The 18,475-nt window shown below is 43.1% G+C and overlaps 1 protein-coding gene across 1 annotated transcript; it reads left to right on the top strand.

The window, feature by feature from the left end:
* The first annotated feature begins 10,383 nt into the window (after positions 1-10,383).
* CCN2 (cellular communication network factor 2) lies at positions 10,384-13,450 on the top strand. Its single transcript, XM_071547911.1, has 5 exons — positions 10,384-10,681; positions 10,781-11,003; positions 11,124-11,375; positions 11,599-11,810; positions 12,132-13,450. The coding sequence occupies exons 1-5, from the start codon at positions 10,637-10,639 to the stop codon at positions 12,426-12,428; spliced, it is 1,029 nt and encodes a 342-aa protein (XP_071404012.1). The 5' UTR covers positions 10,384-10,636; the 3' UTR covers positions 12,429-13,450.
* The last annotated feature ends 5,025 nt before the right edge of the window (positions 13,451-18,475 follow it).

Below are 18,475 nucleotides of genomic sequence, written 5' to 3'. Positions count from 1 at the left end.
ATATTCTAAAGAAACACAGTGACCATTTCAACTTGAAAAGCAGAAATGTTTTAACAGGATCCTCTAAGCTATGGTACAGGCTAAACAAATCTGTAAGATCCCTTAACAGCCTTTCAAAAAGCCTCCTACATTCACTTATACTTTGTTTCATAAAAACTTTTCACCTAGGCTAGCAAAGGTAGTCTTCACTAGAAGCTCATAGTCAGAAGGAGTCACTGATTGAAGAGGGGAGCATTGATCTGAAGACAGAAAAGAAAGCCCATGGGAATTCAGGCTGAAGGTGGTGAGGAATCATAGAATCATAGAATCAATTGGGTTGGAAAAGACCTCCGAGATCATCAAGTCCAACCCTTGGTCCAACTCTAGTCCATTTACTAGATCATGGCACTCAGTGCCACGTCCAATCTCAGTTTAAAAACCTCTAGGGATGGTGAATCCACCACCTCTCTAGGCAGGCCATTCCAATGCCTGATTACTCTCTCTGGAAAGAATTTTTTCTGATATCCAACTTAAATTTCCCCTGGCAGAGCTTGAGCCTGTGCCCCCTTGTCCTATTGCTGAGTGCCTGGGAGAAGAGACCAGCCCCCACCTGGCTATAACTTCCCTTCAGGTAGCAACAACCAGTTTCATCTCTTTGCTTGAGAGAAGGCAGTTCACTCAAGACAAGTGAAAAGAAAGGTGGTGAAAAGGCACTCAGACTCAGTCTAGGAAAATGATATTCAGGAAAAGAAGAAAGCTTCCAAAATGAGCAGAGATTTGATGCACAAATGATGCAAGACAAGTAAATACTGTGCAAGATGCAAACAGAAGAGGCTGGCAGGGAAGAAAGTTTTACCTCTCACGCTCTGGTAATACGTTACAGCTGGTCAGGGAGTGTGTCAACACTGCCCCATGGTCAATCTGAAGCTATCTACAGCTGGGTATTGTATTATGTCTAACAATTATCTCATCCCCTACACTTACTTACCAATTCAAAACTTCTTTCCAAGAAAGAACAGTCATTAGGCAATAGGATCACAAACGCTGCGTCTATTTTCACCAGAAGTCTCCCAGCATAAATACTGTGGGCCTGTATCACACGAATTATGGCTGCTCTACTCTCTTAACCTTTGGAGTTTTTTTCTCTCCACCTTCCCTGCTATTCCCATCTTAGTTCTCCCCAAAACTCATTGGTTCACTTAGTCCAGGATTATCAAATATGCTCTAAGTCCAGCAATTACATTCCTCCTTAGCTTTCTTAGTATGTCTGTGGGATAGAACTTCTTGTTACCTAGGTGGGTTTTTTGGTTTCCTATTATTATTGGGTTTACGGTTAAATGATGAGAATGTACTGCTCTGTGTTGACCTGAAGCAAAAGCAGGAAAAATGAAGGAATTTTGAGTAAAAACCCAACTTTGACAAGATTTGCTTTGATGACCTTCAAGAAACAAAAATTAGACACCTCATCCATACATCAGCTAATCTGACTTCAAATATAGCATGTGTGGTCTTCTTGCTGTAAATACATGACAATAAAATGTCAAAAGCACACAAGGAATCAGTTCTGGACGTAACATAAAATTTAATCTCTGCATGAACAAACCTGTGACTTCTAGTCCTAGAAATTCACATCTATATCTTTTCAATTAGAAGAATAATTCAATTACACTACAGCAACTATGCTGTCCATTCATCCTAAACCACAATGAAGAGTAGAAACAGAAGGGCTAACACATCTAGTCCAAGTGTTGGATGTCTTAAACATTCGAAAAGGATTGCACAATTTCCCTAAAATTTACTTATTTTTTCTTTTTTCCTTATAAGAATAAAGTGATGAAAACAGAAAACCCATAGAAACTGGAATTACAAACCATATAATGCTGGTTTTGCTCTTGGTTTTGTGTCTGTACACATATTGATTCTTCAAATGTTACAAAACACACACCATGTCCAGAATTAGTATCTGTACACTGTACTTTGTAAAAACATTTTAATCAGGCTTTAGGTTTTATATTGTTAGGTGCCAGCCTTTTCATTCTCTTCTTTTACATGCTGACACTTCTTTGCATATTTTCTCGGCAAATGTTCTAGGAAAAAAAAAAGCTTTGACAAACCAAGCTGAAAGTGCTTTAGAAAAAGTACTTCAGGTATCTTTAAAATGGATTTATGTGACATTGTGACACTGATTCAGGTCAGTGTTCTCCGGGGTTTTATTACTGCAAGAGTCCAAGTGCAGTCAACTGTGGTACAACCTTCAGTATGCGTCTGACTTTAATCCCTTCTATAATTCATGTATCATTGGAATAAAGGCAAAATTTTAAAGCCAGTCAGAATTTACTTAATTTTATCTCCTTCTCTTTGCATTTTTATGTCTGGTTAACTTCCCAAATTTGCAACAATTATCCTAACTAAAAACAAGAAACTTGAGGTTTAGGAACAAGTTTGGAAAATGTATATATATTCTTGTTATCTTAGATGTTTATTCTTGAGCAAAACCAGTCTTGCATTCCTTAAGAATTTCATTACACTTAACAAAGTTCCACTCAAACCTCATTACCTCCCAAAAGCATAAACAAATGCCTTATGTCTTATTTGGAAACTGGACTATTAATTCTCTTTCTTTGTGTGTGCGTATGTTAGGCACAAGGTTGTGGAGCACGCATTGAATTTATCAATATACTAAACACAAAGAATGTGGATTTCACCCAGCCTCCTTTTGATGATAGTTCAAAAGTCCAGGAATCACAGACATTCAAAATGCGCAAAAAAAAATCTTACCCAAAGAATTGTTTTCCTTCCTATCCTATTATTGTCATTAAAACCAAAAGCAAAGACCTGCTTGCCGTATTTCCCTTTGCATTCTAAAATAACACATTTAGCAAGTAATACACATCACTGTTATTTCTCATGATAGGTTACAGAAACATAAATGTGTTTCTCCTTTAATTCTTCCATTTTCCTCACTTACTATATCTCATTATAGGTCTGTGCATTCAGATCTGGAGGATTTTATAAAAAAACGTGCCTGGTTCATTTCTATCAGTTGCTTTCCTGATCATTAACTAGTTCCTGAAAATTACTTCATTCTTTCCTGACATTGTTGACTAGGTTGTCCAAGAATAAAACTCCCTAACACAAACCCCCCAAAGGAAGAAACATGTAGTCATTGCACTGTGCCTCTCAGTGGAGGTTATTCCTGAGAGCAGTGGGGCAAGAGAAAACAGAGAATGGCATGCCAAGGTGCGGAGAACAGGAGCACCCAGACTTTGCTGCAGACACATCTCTCATCTTCAGGCAATTGAGTTTGCTCCTGGTTGAACTGACCTGAGCAGTTTCCTGATGGTAAAATGTTGTGAAAGCAGTGGGAAGGAAGCTGCAAAGTCCACCTAATCCTTTACAGCACTCTCCTCATGCACCATTTTCTCCACTCCCTCCTGTCCACCCCTTTCCCCCACAACCCCTCCCACACAAACACAGGTGTGCACCTCTCTCTTTAGCCCTTTTTAGCCTTTCCCACTTAGCACCATGGCTGGTTGTAAATGCTCAAATTCAGCACATGGGTGAGAAGCTAACAGGAGGGATAAACCCTTTTCTACTCTCTTGTTACACTGCCCTACTCCGAAATGCCAATCCACTCCTTCAACTCACACTCTTACATCCCCATCACTGCCCACATCCCTCCTCCACAAAACTGCACCAAACCCCTCCACAGGGCAGAATGGTGGCTGACAGCCACGCTGCTACCACAGACTACACTTGGCAAGCGTAGCTGTGGTCACACACAGGACAAGAGAGCAATCCTGCAGCCATGGCCCAGATATGAGGAACGTATGGCCCTTCCCCATCCTGGCTGCAGACGACCCAGAGAGTCCAATTACTCATGCATTAATCAGACAGGGTGGATTTCAGCAACACTAACAGTCCCACAAGAACTCTATCAACTGGGCAAAACTGTCCTCCCTGTGTCCTCTGCCTTGCCTCTGCCTCGCATTTTTTTCTTCCTTAGTCAAGAGCCCTAACGTGGGAAAAGCCTTTTGTCAGAACCACAGGGGTTTTGCAAGTACTTTACAACTCCCACGTGTCATCCTCCCTCCTGAGGCAGGAAAACAATTCAGTCACATTCCTCTTACATCTGGACAGAAAAGCTGGTAGGAATGAATAAGAAAAACAGCGTGGTTTTGTGATGCAGTGAACCATTCAGCTTGTCCCAGCTGCAGAAACCCTCTAGCTCCTTTCTCCAACCAAGCCCTACATTCCTAGCACATCTGCTCTTTTGCTCCTCCTCGTCTGCCCGTGAGGGACTGGCCAGGGGACACATGTGGAATATAACACTTGCCTCGGTTCCTTCCTAGGCAGGTCAGTCCTTTCCAAACTTCTACTCCCCCCTGTGGCAGCTTGATGGCAAAAAAAAAGAAATAGAAAGCACACTTCCCAAGTCATGCACTCTACCGTCACTCTTTGTAAGCCATTTATCAAGGACAAAGCTACTTGAAGGCCGAGGCAAAGTTTCACTGAATTTAGATGGTAAGGTAAGAAAGCTGTTCCCGGGGAATTTGAAACTGTAGCCTATGAGTGACATAAGAAGAAAGAAAAAGATGTTGCTAGTTTTATATGTTTTTAAAACTCACCTGAAATTTTTGTATTACTAAGTTCATAACTCACAAAGGAAAATTGCTTAGCACAGTTTTAAGATTTCCAAATACTTTGCAAATCTTAGGCAATGAAAAAAGGCAATTGCTGAACTGTCTTTTCAGCCCATGTCATAACTGAATATTAAATAATCATACAGATCTACCATGCTATTAAGGTTAGACTTTTCCACAAGATCTATCATGGGTAACTTCCTCACAAGAAATGCACCACAAATAACTTTTTTGGCTCAATCTTCATAAAGACTCCATTCCCCAAAATGGTCAAAACAAACACCTAGGTACAGTAAAAACCTAACCTTGATTTCTATTTAAAAGCCTTTAATAAAATGGTTATAAATGGAGTAATATGCTCAGAAACATTTGCTGTTAGTGAGAGTCCTACCACTTTTACAACATCATGCTTATTACTTAAAAGCCACTCATCACTAAGACATCTGTAGAAACATGGTTGTAAACTCTGGACCTGAGACCACTGCCATTTAAAACAACTAGGTTTCCTCGATTAGTTCCCACAGGAAATCAAAATACCTTAGACATGTTCCCACTCCCCTAAAAATGCCCATTTCTTGGGTTATCTGCTTTTATTGTCTCCAAGTGAATAATGGTCCGACAGAGAATTTCTCACCAAAACCAGTGGAATTAGCATTTTAAAATGGTTTTCAGACCTGGCCTGGTAGTTGCTAAATTTCATACACATCTGTGGGTCAATAAGGAAGCCACCTTGGCTGTTGTAGGTCACATCCTAGTTTCCCTGTCTGCGTCACTCGTACAGATGTATTTACACAGGTCACATACCACATATCTCTTGCTGAAAAAAACAGCCAGCCAAGCTGGCAGTTGAAACATGGGGAACCATTATCCTGAAAAATCACACAATCTCTAAAATCCAATGTTAATACATTGAGGATGTTACGTTGCTTTGCAGGTCAGACAATGGAGTGTGCTTATCAAGTCCCTCAGAGGCATTACAGACCTATACAATTAACCAACTCTTCTACTTTCTCAGGAAGGGCTGTGTAAACAGAAAAGCTCACTATACCAAGGTCAGTAACTCAGGTTGCATCAGAAATGGAGCAAATTTTACAGACAGTTCTCTCTCTCCCCTTGTCCCCAAAGAAAACACTCTGTCACCCCTGCATGTACAAGTATCAACCCTATCTTATCGGACAATATGGACTATCGTATCTCACAGGATTCTCCACAGCAGCTACAATATAAATTATGATATGCCATAGTTTACAGCAGAGCACACTGCATTTGTTAAGGGAAGTTCCTAATCTGGTCAAATCTTATTAATTAAATGTCTCTCTCAGCTTGGGGAAAAAAAACACAAACCCTCAAAATTTACATTGACAGTTCCTGAGAGAAGCAGGTTGAAAGACTGAAAACAAAATCACATGCATTGTAGACTAAGCAGATCTGATTCATTCCTGCCCACATAATCCATGACAGTGGGAGGAAGTGTTCCTCCAGCTGTTTTCCACGTGGTTCCTCTGAGAATCTTGAAAGGATTTATGGTGCATGTTCTGAGTCAGCCCCTGGCTGCATTTCCTCTTCAGCCAGTGACACTAACTTTTTATGAATTGTTAACCATTTATGGGACAATTGTCAAAGAAGTGGTTAGTGACTCACTGCAGTCCTACACTAGTTGACTTACTATGGCAAGAGGCTGCAAACCTCAGTTAAATCTGAGAAATAAACAACTGAAAGCCTCTTCCCTCCTTACTCACCTATGTGAGCTGTGGAAGAGCACTACACTTTCCCACAAAAACTCAGGACACCACCATCCTCCTCGCAGATGTAGTGAATGCTGCTACTACAGTGCTTATAAGGTCTATGGCAAATATTTCAGAATAAAATCAGATAAACTAAATCTGAGGCTCAGCAGGTAAAGAACATTTGGCTTCAGGCTGCTTACAATCTCACTTTTGTACAAATAGTTTTACATGTGCTTTGAATACTCATTTACATTATTTTTACTTCCAGTAATCTCCTTGCTGATTTAAGATCGCACACGTTCACAAAAACTCCAGCTACTTTTTAAAAATAAAGCCAAGAGCTTAAAGCAGCAACTCTCAGTGATTCTAGGAATAACAAAATATGGCACGTTAAAACATAAAAAAAATCTTAAGTTTAATTAATAATGACTACAGAGGACAACAAAACTCAGGTCTGCTAACTCAAGTCCAAGAATTTTCATGGCCAACAATATATTTAGTGATCTGCCCAACTGATGCTAGCAGAGAATCTGAACCAGTATCTCAAGGAACTGGGACTAGGTCCATGAGTTTGGCAATAAACATTTAGATAGGCCTTATGCTCACTGCCCCTTCCAGCCTTCTTATTCTGGTTCACTTTGGAGAAGAGCTAATATCTCTCATTGGTAAGATTAGTTGATGCGAACTGGCATGGCTACAAAGCAAAAGGCTTTGTATCACTCTAACACAGCAATACAAGTCACACAACATGGATAACTTGCTTGACAGATCCTGGGAAATGTAGTTTTTGCTTTACCTTTATTCATTCATGAGCTCACACATCTCTCCAGAAAAAGACTGAGTAAAAGTCCGGCAAGTAATCTACTTCAGAGTCCCTTCTATGTCTACAGATAGGTAGAATAAGCTACCAGATGACTTCTAAGAAAGAGAAATACCAGGCAACCACATTCACGATGGAATCAATCTCTTTGTTTTTATTCTGTGTCTATTTCTGAGCTAGCAGAGTAAGTCTTGCTTGGAATCTGCATTTTAAGCAAAAAGCCTACTAACGTAACTTTAACCAGACCTCTCAGAATTTTGAGATATATTTATTACAATTTTTAAGAAATATCCTAGTGAGCATTTTGGGAAAGGAAGTAATTGGCATGCTAAACCTGAAGCAAGCCAAAAATGTCTGAAGCCAGCTACAAGCGTATGGTGATGATAAACAGCTCAGGGTCCAGATGTCCATATATGGCCAGACTTCCTATAAGACTGACAGTACTGTATGTTCATTGCCTACGGTTGTTGGATCAGATTCACATTCCTCGGGTATGTTTCTCTGGGAGCTTTTGATTTCCGCTTTGAGGGCTGGCTCAGACCTCCAATTGCTCTTATAAAAAAATATCTGTGACTGAAAGTTGAAAATGTGCAAGATTCTTTCTTTAAGTACACAAACACTCCAAGTCTAGCCACTTTCCTGTAGTCTTGCCAGGTTTTCACTATGTCTGATACCTGATCAAGTGACTTTTTGGGGGGAAGAAGGAAAAAAAAAAGAAGGAAAAACACAAGAGAGGAATGTAGCAATCCACACCTGAACATTTTACAAGACTTCATCAACTGAAGCTGATGTAGACACACACATACCGTATATAGCTGTGTAAACAAGTCTGCAGGACCAGTGTAGTGAATTCCTAGTTTCAGAAGAAAAAATATACTATCTTAAAAGCATGTGCTGTATAAACACCTGCATGGAAGTCAAAATTAGTGCATTTTAATCATTTTATGCATCAGTGCAAAGATATACTTCTTCAACTCATGGCATATTCAAGAGGCACCTGGATGTGGCATTCAGGGATATGGTTTAGGGGTGATTATGGTGGTGTCAGGTTGCTGGTTGGACTAAATGATCTTGAAGGACTCTTCCAGCCTCAATGATCCTGTGATATTGCCATCAGAAGGAATAAGCTGAAGACTAATTGGACTCTAAAAGAACTGCCTTTGCCTCCAGGTTCCCTGTGCGCACAACATACATGCACAAATGAGGTACCCATTGTGACACATCTAGCAGCACGGAAACCAAAATGGCAAAAAGGCACTCCTAAGGACTCTGATTCTTACCCACCCTTATGGGCTGGTACAACTTGTGATTTAGTGGGCTAATGTCCAATTCACAGTGGTGCAAGACCAGAATTAGTTCTGAATTCCAAATACCTATTAAAGTCATTTTTTTCAGGGCACCAAGTGTATAGGGCTTGCTGTACTTGGCCTGCAGCGGGAAGACTTAGGACAGATTTATCCTTTAATTTTGGATTTCCTGGTTTTCTGGTGGTTTGTTACTTTTAAACACACTTTTCTGTCAGTGAGATTCTTAGGTTTTGTTTAATAAAATTGTATCTCTAAAAAAACCTCTTACATGAAAAGTTATAAAACATGTCTAGAGCCTCTCTCAGATGTTCTTCTACCTTATTTAGGCATTTTAAAAAGGCATTCTGTTTACCTGGTTACATTTGCATTTTGGTATGCATGTCATACATAGTTTGGTACACATAGTATTTACCCAGCACCGAGGCCACTGGAGTCCTTCAAGTAAATACAGATTTTGGGAGGCCTCATGAGTTTGGGAACATATATTATTTACCATAACAATTCCTCTGGGATTTATTTTTTTCTTTCAGAGACAATTTCATTTCTTTTAATGGAGAATTTCAAGTAGAAAAAATGACATCCAAATTACTTTACCAGCCAGAGTACAATGCTGGAAAAATATAAAGACAGTTTTACAACAGTCCAACTGGTGCATAACATGAAGAACTTTTTTCCCTCATGAATCCTGTACATACACATTGCTGCATCATAGCATGGAAGTATGCCTACATATGGAGGGATGGGAAGAAGTAGGAGAGGGGCATGGTACGACAGCAGGAGAAAGCCTGCATACAAAAGGTGGCATCTTTTAAGATAACAATCAGATTTCAGTTTGCTTAACATGACGCATTAAGCCAGTCTCTCTCACTAAACACAACACACTTTTACAGGTCAAAGGCCAAAATACTGTCATTCCTTGTGTTAAAGTGGAGGTCAAACAACATGACATCACCAAATATTCAAATGTACACAGGAGGTGGGGGAAGAACCATCCCTTCTAGTAAAAACAAAACGTAACAGTTATCTACAATGACTTAATACAAGCCACAATGCTTATGTCTCGGGTTCAATCAAATACAAACCATAGTGTTAAGGTTTTGGGTGACTGGGTTGGGATGCCAGTCTCTTCTCCTTGTAATCCTGGGGTAGACCATTAACAAGGTTGGAAGGCAGGGCTGTGCGAGGGACGTGTTGCTCAGAAATGACAGCTGCACACAGGCAGTGGGAAAATAATACCCGCTTCTTCCATGCTTCAGACTCCACTCACAGTGCCAAGTATTTCAGAGTAAATAGGCACTCTCTCTCTATTCATAGAGAGCATGTATTAGGGAAAGGAACACATTACAAATATCCAGTATGATTCAGTGGTACACAGAGTCAATTTATACCCGGTAGCGTAATTATACCTTTTTTCGGTGGTACCAAAGCGCCGGGACCGTTCGCCGCCGGGCACCGGGTACCCCGCGCCACGGATGCCCCCGCCCCCGTCCTCCCTGCCGGGGGAGCGTAGGTTAAGGGAAAGGACGGATTCCCCCGGCCAGCCCTGGCAACCACCCCACCACCCCCCTCGCCCCTTCACTCTAGACCCGCCGCCCGCCTCGGGATAACGCGCTGCCGGGGGCGGCCGGGAGCGCTGGCAGCGGCGGTGACTCACATTTAAAACACATAGGGAGGAAAAATAAAACACCGGGGCGGGGGGTGTGCGCTGGGGGGGGGGGGCACAACCGGAGGAATGCGGGAGTCAGGGGTCAGGGCCGCTCCGGGGCGGCGGCGGCGGCGCGGGGCGGGGCGGGCGGCGCGGCGCGGCGCGCAGGAATGCGCGGAATGTCGCTGTTTGTCCGCGGCCCCATTCAGCCCATTGGCGAAGCCGCGCCGCCGCCGCCTATAAAGCGGCGCTCGTCCCGGCACTCGGCAGTCACACAGCAAGTCTCCCGCCGCAGTCGGACGGAGCGGAGCACAGCACAGCAGAGCCGCGCAGCACTCAGCAGCTATCCGCCGGCACAGCGCCCGCCGCCCGCCACAGCCCCGTCCGCGCCGCCGAGGAGAACCGCTCGGTGGGAAGCTCCCTGCTCACCCCGGCTCACCTCCACGCCGCAGCCCGACGCCGCTGCCTGTCCAGCGCCGCCGCCGCGCCGCCCACAAGCCGCCGACCGCTGCAGGATGGTCCCCTTCGCCGTAGCCCTGCTCCTCGCCCTCCTCAGCCCGGTAAGTGCTGCTGCCCGCGGCCCTGCCGCCCCTGCCCCGTCCGGGCGGTCCCGGCGGCGGGTCTGACTCCCCCCTCTCTCTCTCCCCGGGCACTTGCAGGCGGCGCAGGGCCAGGAGTGCAGCGGGCAGTGCCAGTGCGGCGCGGAGCCCGGCCCCACCTGCCCCGCCGGGGTCTCCCTGGTGCTCGACGGCTGCGGCTGCTGCCGCGTCTGCGCCAAGCAGCTGGGCGAGCTGTGCACCGAGCGCGACCCCTGCGACCACCACAAGGGGCTATTCTGCGACTTCGGCTCCCCCGCCAACCGCAGGATCGGCGTCTGCACCGGTGAGTGGGGGCCGGGGCTGCCGCGGGACGGGGACAAAGTCACGCCGGGCAAGGGAGCGAGGGAAAAGGGAACCTCCGCACCGCCCGCCCGCCTCACCCTCTGCTTCTTGCCCCTCGCAGCTCGGGACGGTGCCCCGTGCGTCTTCAGCGGCATGGTGTACCGGAGCGGCGAGTCCTTCCAGAGCAGCTGCAAGTACCAGTGCACCTGCCTGGACGGGGCGGTGGGCTGCGTGCCACTCTGCAGCATGGGCGTCCGCCTGCCCAGCCCCGACTGCCCCTACCCGCGCCGGGTAAAGCTCCCTGGAAAGTGCTGCGAGGAGTGGGTCTGCGATGAGGCCAAAGAGCAGACTGCCGTGGGACCTGCTCTCGCTGGTGAGTGGGAATCCCTTTGTGGATGGCACCTGGGGGAAAGGGGCATGGATGTTGAAGGCCGTGGGATGGGCTGACACAGGGTGCCCCAGCAGCTGGATGCTGCAGTAAATGAAGTCACCCCACAGATAAGTGTCTGCATGAATTTTTCAGGAGCAGAAAGTAGCCTTTAGTAAGGCATGTGAAGTCAGGCAGTGGTCTCATTTTGTTTTTCTGTCTCCTGCAGCTTACAGACTGGAAGACACGTATGGTCCGGATCCAACAATGATGCGTGCCAACTGCCTCGTGCAAACCACAGAATGGAGTGCTTGCTCCAAGACCTGTGGCATGGGCATCTCTACCAGAGTCACCAATGATAATGCCTTCTGCAGACTGGAGAAACAGAGTAGACTCTGCATGGTCAGACCTTGTGAAGCAGATCTGGAGGAGAACATCAAGGTAAATATGATTATCTCTATGTATGATCTTCGAGGATGCTTCCATCCACTAGCAAAAGGCCAGTGATCAAAGGTGCAGTTCTGACAGGTAGTCAGTTTCAAGTGATTTTCCTTGAAGTCTGAGTTTCACCCTAGTGGTGAACAGTTTACAATTAAATGTCCTTAATTTTCTCTCATACTGTAGTATGGCACAGTGTAAGACAGTCTTGCCTAATGATAATATAGTAAGGATTAGCGTGTCTGCTTGCCCTTAACTTGCAAGCTTAAGTGCTGTGTGAAAGCCTACCTTCTAAGCATATTTTATTCACTTCCATCCTAACAGAAAGGCAAAAAGTGCATTCGCACCCCCAAAATCTCCAAGCCCGTCAAGTTCGAGCTGTCTGGCTGCACCAGCGTGAAGACCTACAGAGCCAAGTTCTGTGGTGTCTGCACTGACGGGCGCTGCTGCACACCCCACAGAACAGCCACCCTCCCTGTGGAGTTCAAGTGCCCTGATGGGGAGATCATGAAAAGGAAAATGATGTTCATCAAGACCTGCGCGTGCCACTACAACTGCCCTGGAGACAATGACATCTTTGAGTCTCTGTACTACAGAAAGATGTATGGAGACATGGCATAAAGCCAGAAGGAGACGCTGACTAGATTCTCAACTTGAACTGATTTGCATCTCATTTTGTAAACATGATTCAATAGCACAAGGTATTTAAATCAGTTTTTTTTTCAATTTCAACAAACTGCTCCATGTGACTTAAGACAATTTTTCTACTGACCCCAAAGGGTGATTTGAAGAAGAAGGTAAATTGGACAGTGGGACCACAGCAAGACAAAGCTTCAGAACAAGTTGTTCCTGAGGTGGTGTGATGGGGTTAAAGGAAATAGGCAGGAAAAGCAGATTCAAGCAAATGTTCCCTTCATGTGGTACAGCATGCTTCACCTAGTAGTGCAATTGAGAAGCAGACCGTTAGCATGTTTGGTGGCACTGGTTTAGTGACAGAAACAGCTGGAATGCAAACACCCGGCAAAGTGATAAGTTGAAGGTGTTCTGTTAGTCAGGACAGTAATGTTTCAGCTCTGACACACTGATTCAGATGGCTTGGTCAACAAGAATCAGAATCATGTCTATTAGACTGGACAGCTTGTGGCAGTTAATTTACCTGTAACAAGCTACTTTTTATTAATATTGTAAATACTGTGTGTATATATCTTTGTACAGTTATCTAAATTAATTTAAAGTTTTGTGCTTTTGTTTATTGCTTTGAAAGTTCAATGATAGCCTTCTTTTTTGGAACAAGATAGGTAAATTTAAAGCTTGTTTGACAATGCATTCAAAGCATGAAATAGATACTCTGGTGGAAATTATTCAGGTAGGGCTAAATGGTGAGTTGAGGTCAAGATGAAGTTGCGGTGCTTGTAGTGTTACGAAGCATTCATCTGGCAAAATATGTTTACTCACACTTTATAGGACAAGTGGCTTTAAGAAAAATGGCTCTTCTGTAGGTCATCAGTCTTTCCACTTGAGCATTTGTTTCTTTCTTTGACTATGGCTCTTTTTGGACAGTTTATTTGTTGAGAAGTGTGACCAAAAGTTACATGTTTGCACCTTTTTAGTTGAAAATAAAGTATTTATATTTTTTATATAAATGGCTTGGTATTTCATTTACCTTTAGTCTTCACTATTCCTTTACATATTCCTAAAACTGTTGGGCTTTGCAGGAGATAAAAATCAAATAATGTGCGGTGGGTTCTTCGTCCAGAAGCACATACACATAGAAATAAGCTAATGAATTACAGTTGTTTATTCTGTTACTACTGAACCAACTGTAGCTTGTTACTCTTCTGAATTTAGAATGGAGGGAAGGGACATTAGAAATTGGAGCAGGTCTGTCATGCCTCACATGTGGCTTTGAAGGGAGCCACCTTGGCACCATGGTATTGAACTGCTACTGTAGTACACCATGCAATGATTTGTTTTGAACTAAGGTAAGGAAAATAATTATTGAAAGCACTGAAGTGGCTCTTGACTCTTAGAGTCAAATCCAGAAGTCCAAAATTTGGTACATTTCTCAGGGAAGAGCTAATGAGTTGTACATAAAAATCACAGAATAATACAGGTTTGAAGGGGGCTCTGAAAATTATCCAATTTAACCTTCATGCAGACTAGGGTGAATTTAGGTGTAGTTTTACTTCAATTAACAGCTAAGAATGGTATGGTAGACAGAGCATTGAACTCGGATGGCAATTACCTGGGTTACCTTCTTGCTTGATGACTGGGGCAATCATTTTACATGACAGTTCTGTGTAAAGTGTCCATTGATTCAAACTCTTGCAGGCCCACAGATGAGAAGTATGGTAAGAGCTACACATTTTGATAATGGTCCAAACATTCTTAGATAAGCAAAAAATAGTATAAGGACAGTTGTGAGTCACTTGCCTCATTCTCCCTAAAGCTAAAGAGAAACTTCAGTCCTGTGCTAGTTCCACATTAATAACAGACTGTTTTGTCCCTTTATTATGACAAGTTGATTCTTTGAATTCAAAATTAACCTTTGCACTAGAAGCATTAGTTGTTTTTTCAGAAAAAAACACAGGCTCTCCAACAAGAATCCTTTTCAGGCAAACAAGTTCAATCTGGAATTTCCTGGTACTGAAAGAGTGTTAGCTTACAAAAATGTCCATCCTTCTTGAGCACCTTCCAATCCCATTGATTTCAGCTAGCATTAGCAGCAAATCAGTGTAACACCAGCTTTGACTAATCATGGACAACAGAGCCCTAAACTAATGGCAAGTCAATGGGAGTCTTGCCAATGGCCTCACCAGGCTTTGCTCAAGGCCATAGAAGCATTTTCCCTTCCTCTGAAAAACACAAGGAATTCTCCTGGCATGAGGAAGTGGCTTTCTGTGCTCCATATGAAATAGTTTTGGGTAGCCTCTGGCTCTTAAACTCCCTAGACTATCCAGCATTTTTTTGAATTTTTTTTCAGGTTACGAATATGATGCTGCCATTCAGTTCACCCTGGAAACACTTCAAACACTCAGAACACCAAAGACTGATTGTCCTATTGCTACTGTGGCTCCACCCCCAAATAACAAGAAAATTCTTTTCTAGTTCCAGCAAGGACAGGATGTATATGGACTTCATTCATAGCCATCACTGTAGAAGCTCTCACCAACACAAGAACAGAAAGAAGCACAATGGCAGGTTGGAATTAATGCCAATAAGAGATTGGATGTTTATGACATCGCTTAAGCCTGTTGATGAACAACTCTGCCCTGCAGTCTTGCAGATTGGTATCAGATACTGTAATGTATAGCCTTTCCTTGTAATGCCAGCCTCATGACCAGCTCATGAGATTCACTCAGGTTCTGCTCCCAGTCCCCTGCAGCCACTCAGGTTCTGCTTCCAGTCCCCAACACCTAAGCCACACAAGGTTGTGGCCTCCTTGGGCACTGTCTGCCAGCTGTGCCTGGCATACAAGCCTGGAGGGTCAGCGAGTGGCAGCAGTTTAGGAAGGGCTATGTGTAGTTCGACACTCACAAAGAAGGTCCATCAAAATAGCCCAGTACTTCTACCTATCCTCTCTTTGGTAACTCAATGAAACTGCCTTGCCAGCCATCTGACAAAATATTGCACTGTTTCACAGGCCAGTAGAAGATGGAAGAGGCCTGTCAGAATATTTTAATATAGTGGTTTGCTGTTGTGAATCAAAATAAGGAAGTGTGCTGCATATGCAAATCTCTTTAGGAAGTTGCTCTCCCGTGAGCATGTCAGGGATCATAAATCTCAGGTATCTCTGCATTATGATGAATTGCGCTCTGTTTTTTTCCAGAAACTTGTGTAGTCTTTTGACAGAGGCATATATTTTACACCATTTCACAGGTGTCACACCTCTGAAGGTTTTATCTCTGAAGGGAAAGAAATTTAAATATTTTGTTGTAAGGTCTCCTAGAGGTGTAGGTAGGCATTATACTGTTCGTAAGACTTTCTTTCAAAGGTATTCTGGGAAAAAGCCCATGTGTGGAATTTATGGCATCTTAAATGATGGCTACAATGTGGGCCTTTCAACCATAAAGAAATTTCCCAATTTTATTCTTTGTGCTTAAGATGCGTAGATGGAAGAATAAAAACTTGATTTCAAAAGTCCAAAGTCACTTATATGCAAGGGAACACTGGTTGAAATTCCTTCCAAAATACCTTGGTTTAGAAGTTTGCTTTTGGCTGTTTACATCCTCAGAAAATCCTATTGTACATTTTTAAAATATTTTATTCATATATGAAAGTATATTCATTCAAATGACTAGCTCCTTAAAATGGATCTTCAGCTATAATAATAATGTAGTTGGTAAAGGACCACTGTAAAGTCAATACTCATTTAATAAGAGACTCAATTTAACATTAAATAGAAATTGAAGGTGGCTGAAGAACACAGTATTAAATACTTTGAAATAACTCTAAGCCATTGTATTTCAGATTTTTCTACCATAACACTTTTGCATGGATTTACAGCTTAGCTTTCTAACACAATACAGATGTGAACAACAGACACAGATTATAGCCCTTTCACATGAAATAGACTCTACTGTCCAGATGGAAATTTGTCAGATTCCTTAGAGCTAAGAAACATCCAAAAGACACTAGTTAAGAAACTCTTCAAGAATGAGCCACTTTTAATGATCCATAACCACACAGGAATTCATAAGTCTTTGAACAGTATCCAGTTGTTTATCTCACAAAGACGGGGACTCAGCTGAGAAAACTGGCTTTTGAACACAGCTAGAAATAGCATACTCTTAACTAGATTATTTGGATTTTTTTCACGTAGCATAGCTTTTTCAGACATTGCACTTGAAGAAAACCCTTGTACCATTACACTGAAAAGGACATTAAATGTAAGAAGCAACTGTAATATTCTTACCTAAATATATAATAATTCGCCCACTCTGACTTTGCATGCCACCGCCAAAAACCTTAGTTTCTTAAAAACAGTGCTTAAATGTGGCTTTAACTGATGTTACACTATGCCTACATATGGAGGTAGTTAGCAAGGAGAAGTTGGGATGAAAAACTAGTGTAAGGCTTTGCCCAAACCCCAAGAAGAATCTGAGAGAGGAAGTAGTTCAGTTAACTTGTTTTTCCTCTAATTTTCCACTTTTTTTCCTCCCTGCAGTTCCTTTGATTCATGTCCATAAATGGATATACCAAAAGCCAATACATTCTCACAGTGTTTTTCAGCCTGCCTGGAACCAGGAAATACCAGGAATTTCTTCAAGGAACCTGTTCCCAAGCTGTACTAAAGCCTTCAACACATTTAGCGTTTGAACAGAGCTTAGAAGCATGACTAAGGTCCCATCTCCACTGTACGATCCAGCAGTGGCTCCTGCATCAGAGAGCAGCAGCTTGCAGTCATTAGTGCTAGCCCTAGCTTTTTCAGCTTTTGTCTGCACTGATCCAAGTCCTCATCCCCAGAGCAGGGAATTTTGGGCTGATTCTGAAATGTCCCCTCCACTCCCCAAAACATCTGGCTGTGTATTGTGGCAGCATTCCTGAGCTCCTGTCAGTTACTTGGGCAGTGCCAAATGCAGGACTGTTTACATTTGCTTAATGGTAAGTAAATTCAGCCCTGATAGTAGTATAATAGTGTTTATGTTGTGAGGAACAAAGCATTTTACAGCCTCCTGAGCAGGACGAAAAGGTTGCTAACGTAGTACTGCAGTGTTAGTACAATCCAGTGGTGCCTCCATTCATTACTCAGCCGCATTAACTGAGCCACTGAAAGCAATGCACAACCCAAATAAATGTTTGTTAGTTTAAATTAGTCCTATTAAAAGCAGGTATTTAATAGCTTTCAGCAGCTACGAAATATGTTTTCCTGCTCCTGAGCTAAGTGCTAAGGACCAGCTTTTCAGCCAGTTTCCAGGGCTTAGGTCAGCATGGACACAACTGCAGCCAGACTGGTTAGACCACCTGTGTCCCAAAATCCTGAGGCTGTACCATTTTAGGGGAACTGCATGGGCTGTGTGCCTGGGACAGCTCCTGAGAGCACACAGGCTGGTTCCTGTGATATTTGCTGGGCAATAAGCACTGGCAGGAGCACAGATTGCACAAGAAAGTATTCTGCAAACAACTAAAAGGTACAATCAAGTACAACCTACTAGAGAAGTTATAAGCCAGTGTATCTGGTAAATGAAAGTGATGGACAAGGATTCAGAATAGATCTGAAATACTATTCAAACTGTAAACTGCAACATCTGGGAAGGTCTTAAATATAATCTTAAACACTGTAATAAGTAGTTAAATGCCATCCTGATGCCTGATCCCATCAGATCTCGGAAGATAAGCAGGGTCAGCCCCAGTTATTACTTGGATGGGAGACCTTCTGGGAATACCAGGGACTGTAGGTTCTAGTCCTGAGGACTTCACTGTCACCGTCCAAGCTCTCTTGGCCATGGCAAAGGGATCTTATGACTTAAACGGTGGGGCCAGTTCTGCGCACACTGTGCCTCATCTAAAAAATCCACTGAACAGGCTGGAAGGGCACACCCACGTGGGGAGAGCCCTTCCCAAATCTTCGTTCACGAAGCCGAGCTATGGTGATGATGAATCACTGTGATACGGTGTTAAGTATGCTTTCTAATTATGTTTTTTGTGGTAGTTTTGGGCTTAGTTTT

The sequence above is a fragment of the Pithys albifrons genome, chromosome 2, assembly GCF_047495875.1.
Source record: "Pithys albifrons albifrons isolate INPA30051 chromosome 2, PitAlb_v1, whole genome shotgun sequence".
Classification (NCBI taxonomy): Eukaryota; Metazoa; Chordata; class Aves; order Passeriformes; family Thamnophilidae; genus Pithys; species Pithys albifrons.
This window is presented reverse-complemented; position numbering and strand designations above follow the sequence as displayed.

What these genes read in the sequence shown, in the direction of transcription:
- CCN2 (XM_071547911.1), top strand. Translation starts at nt 10,637, where the DNA reads ATGGTCCCCTTCGCCGTAGCCCTGCTCCTCGCCCTCCTCAGCCCG. An exon ending in CAGGATCGGCGTCTGCACCG is followed by an intron (nt 11,004 to 11,123) that starts GTGAGTGGGGGC and finishes TGCCCCTCGCAG; the next exon opens with CTCGGGACGGTGCCCCGTGC. An exon ending in CGTGGGACCTGCTCTCGCTG is followed by an intron (nt 11,376 to 11,598) that starts GTGAGTGGGAAT and finishes TGTCTCCTGCAG; the next exon opens with CTTACAGACTGGAAGACACG.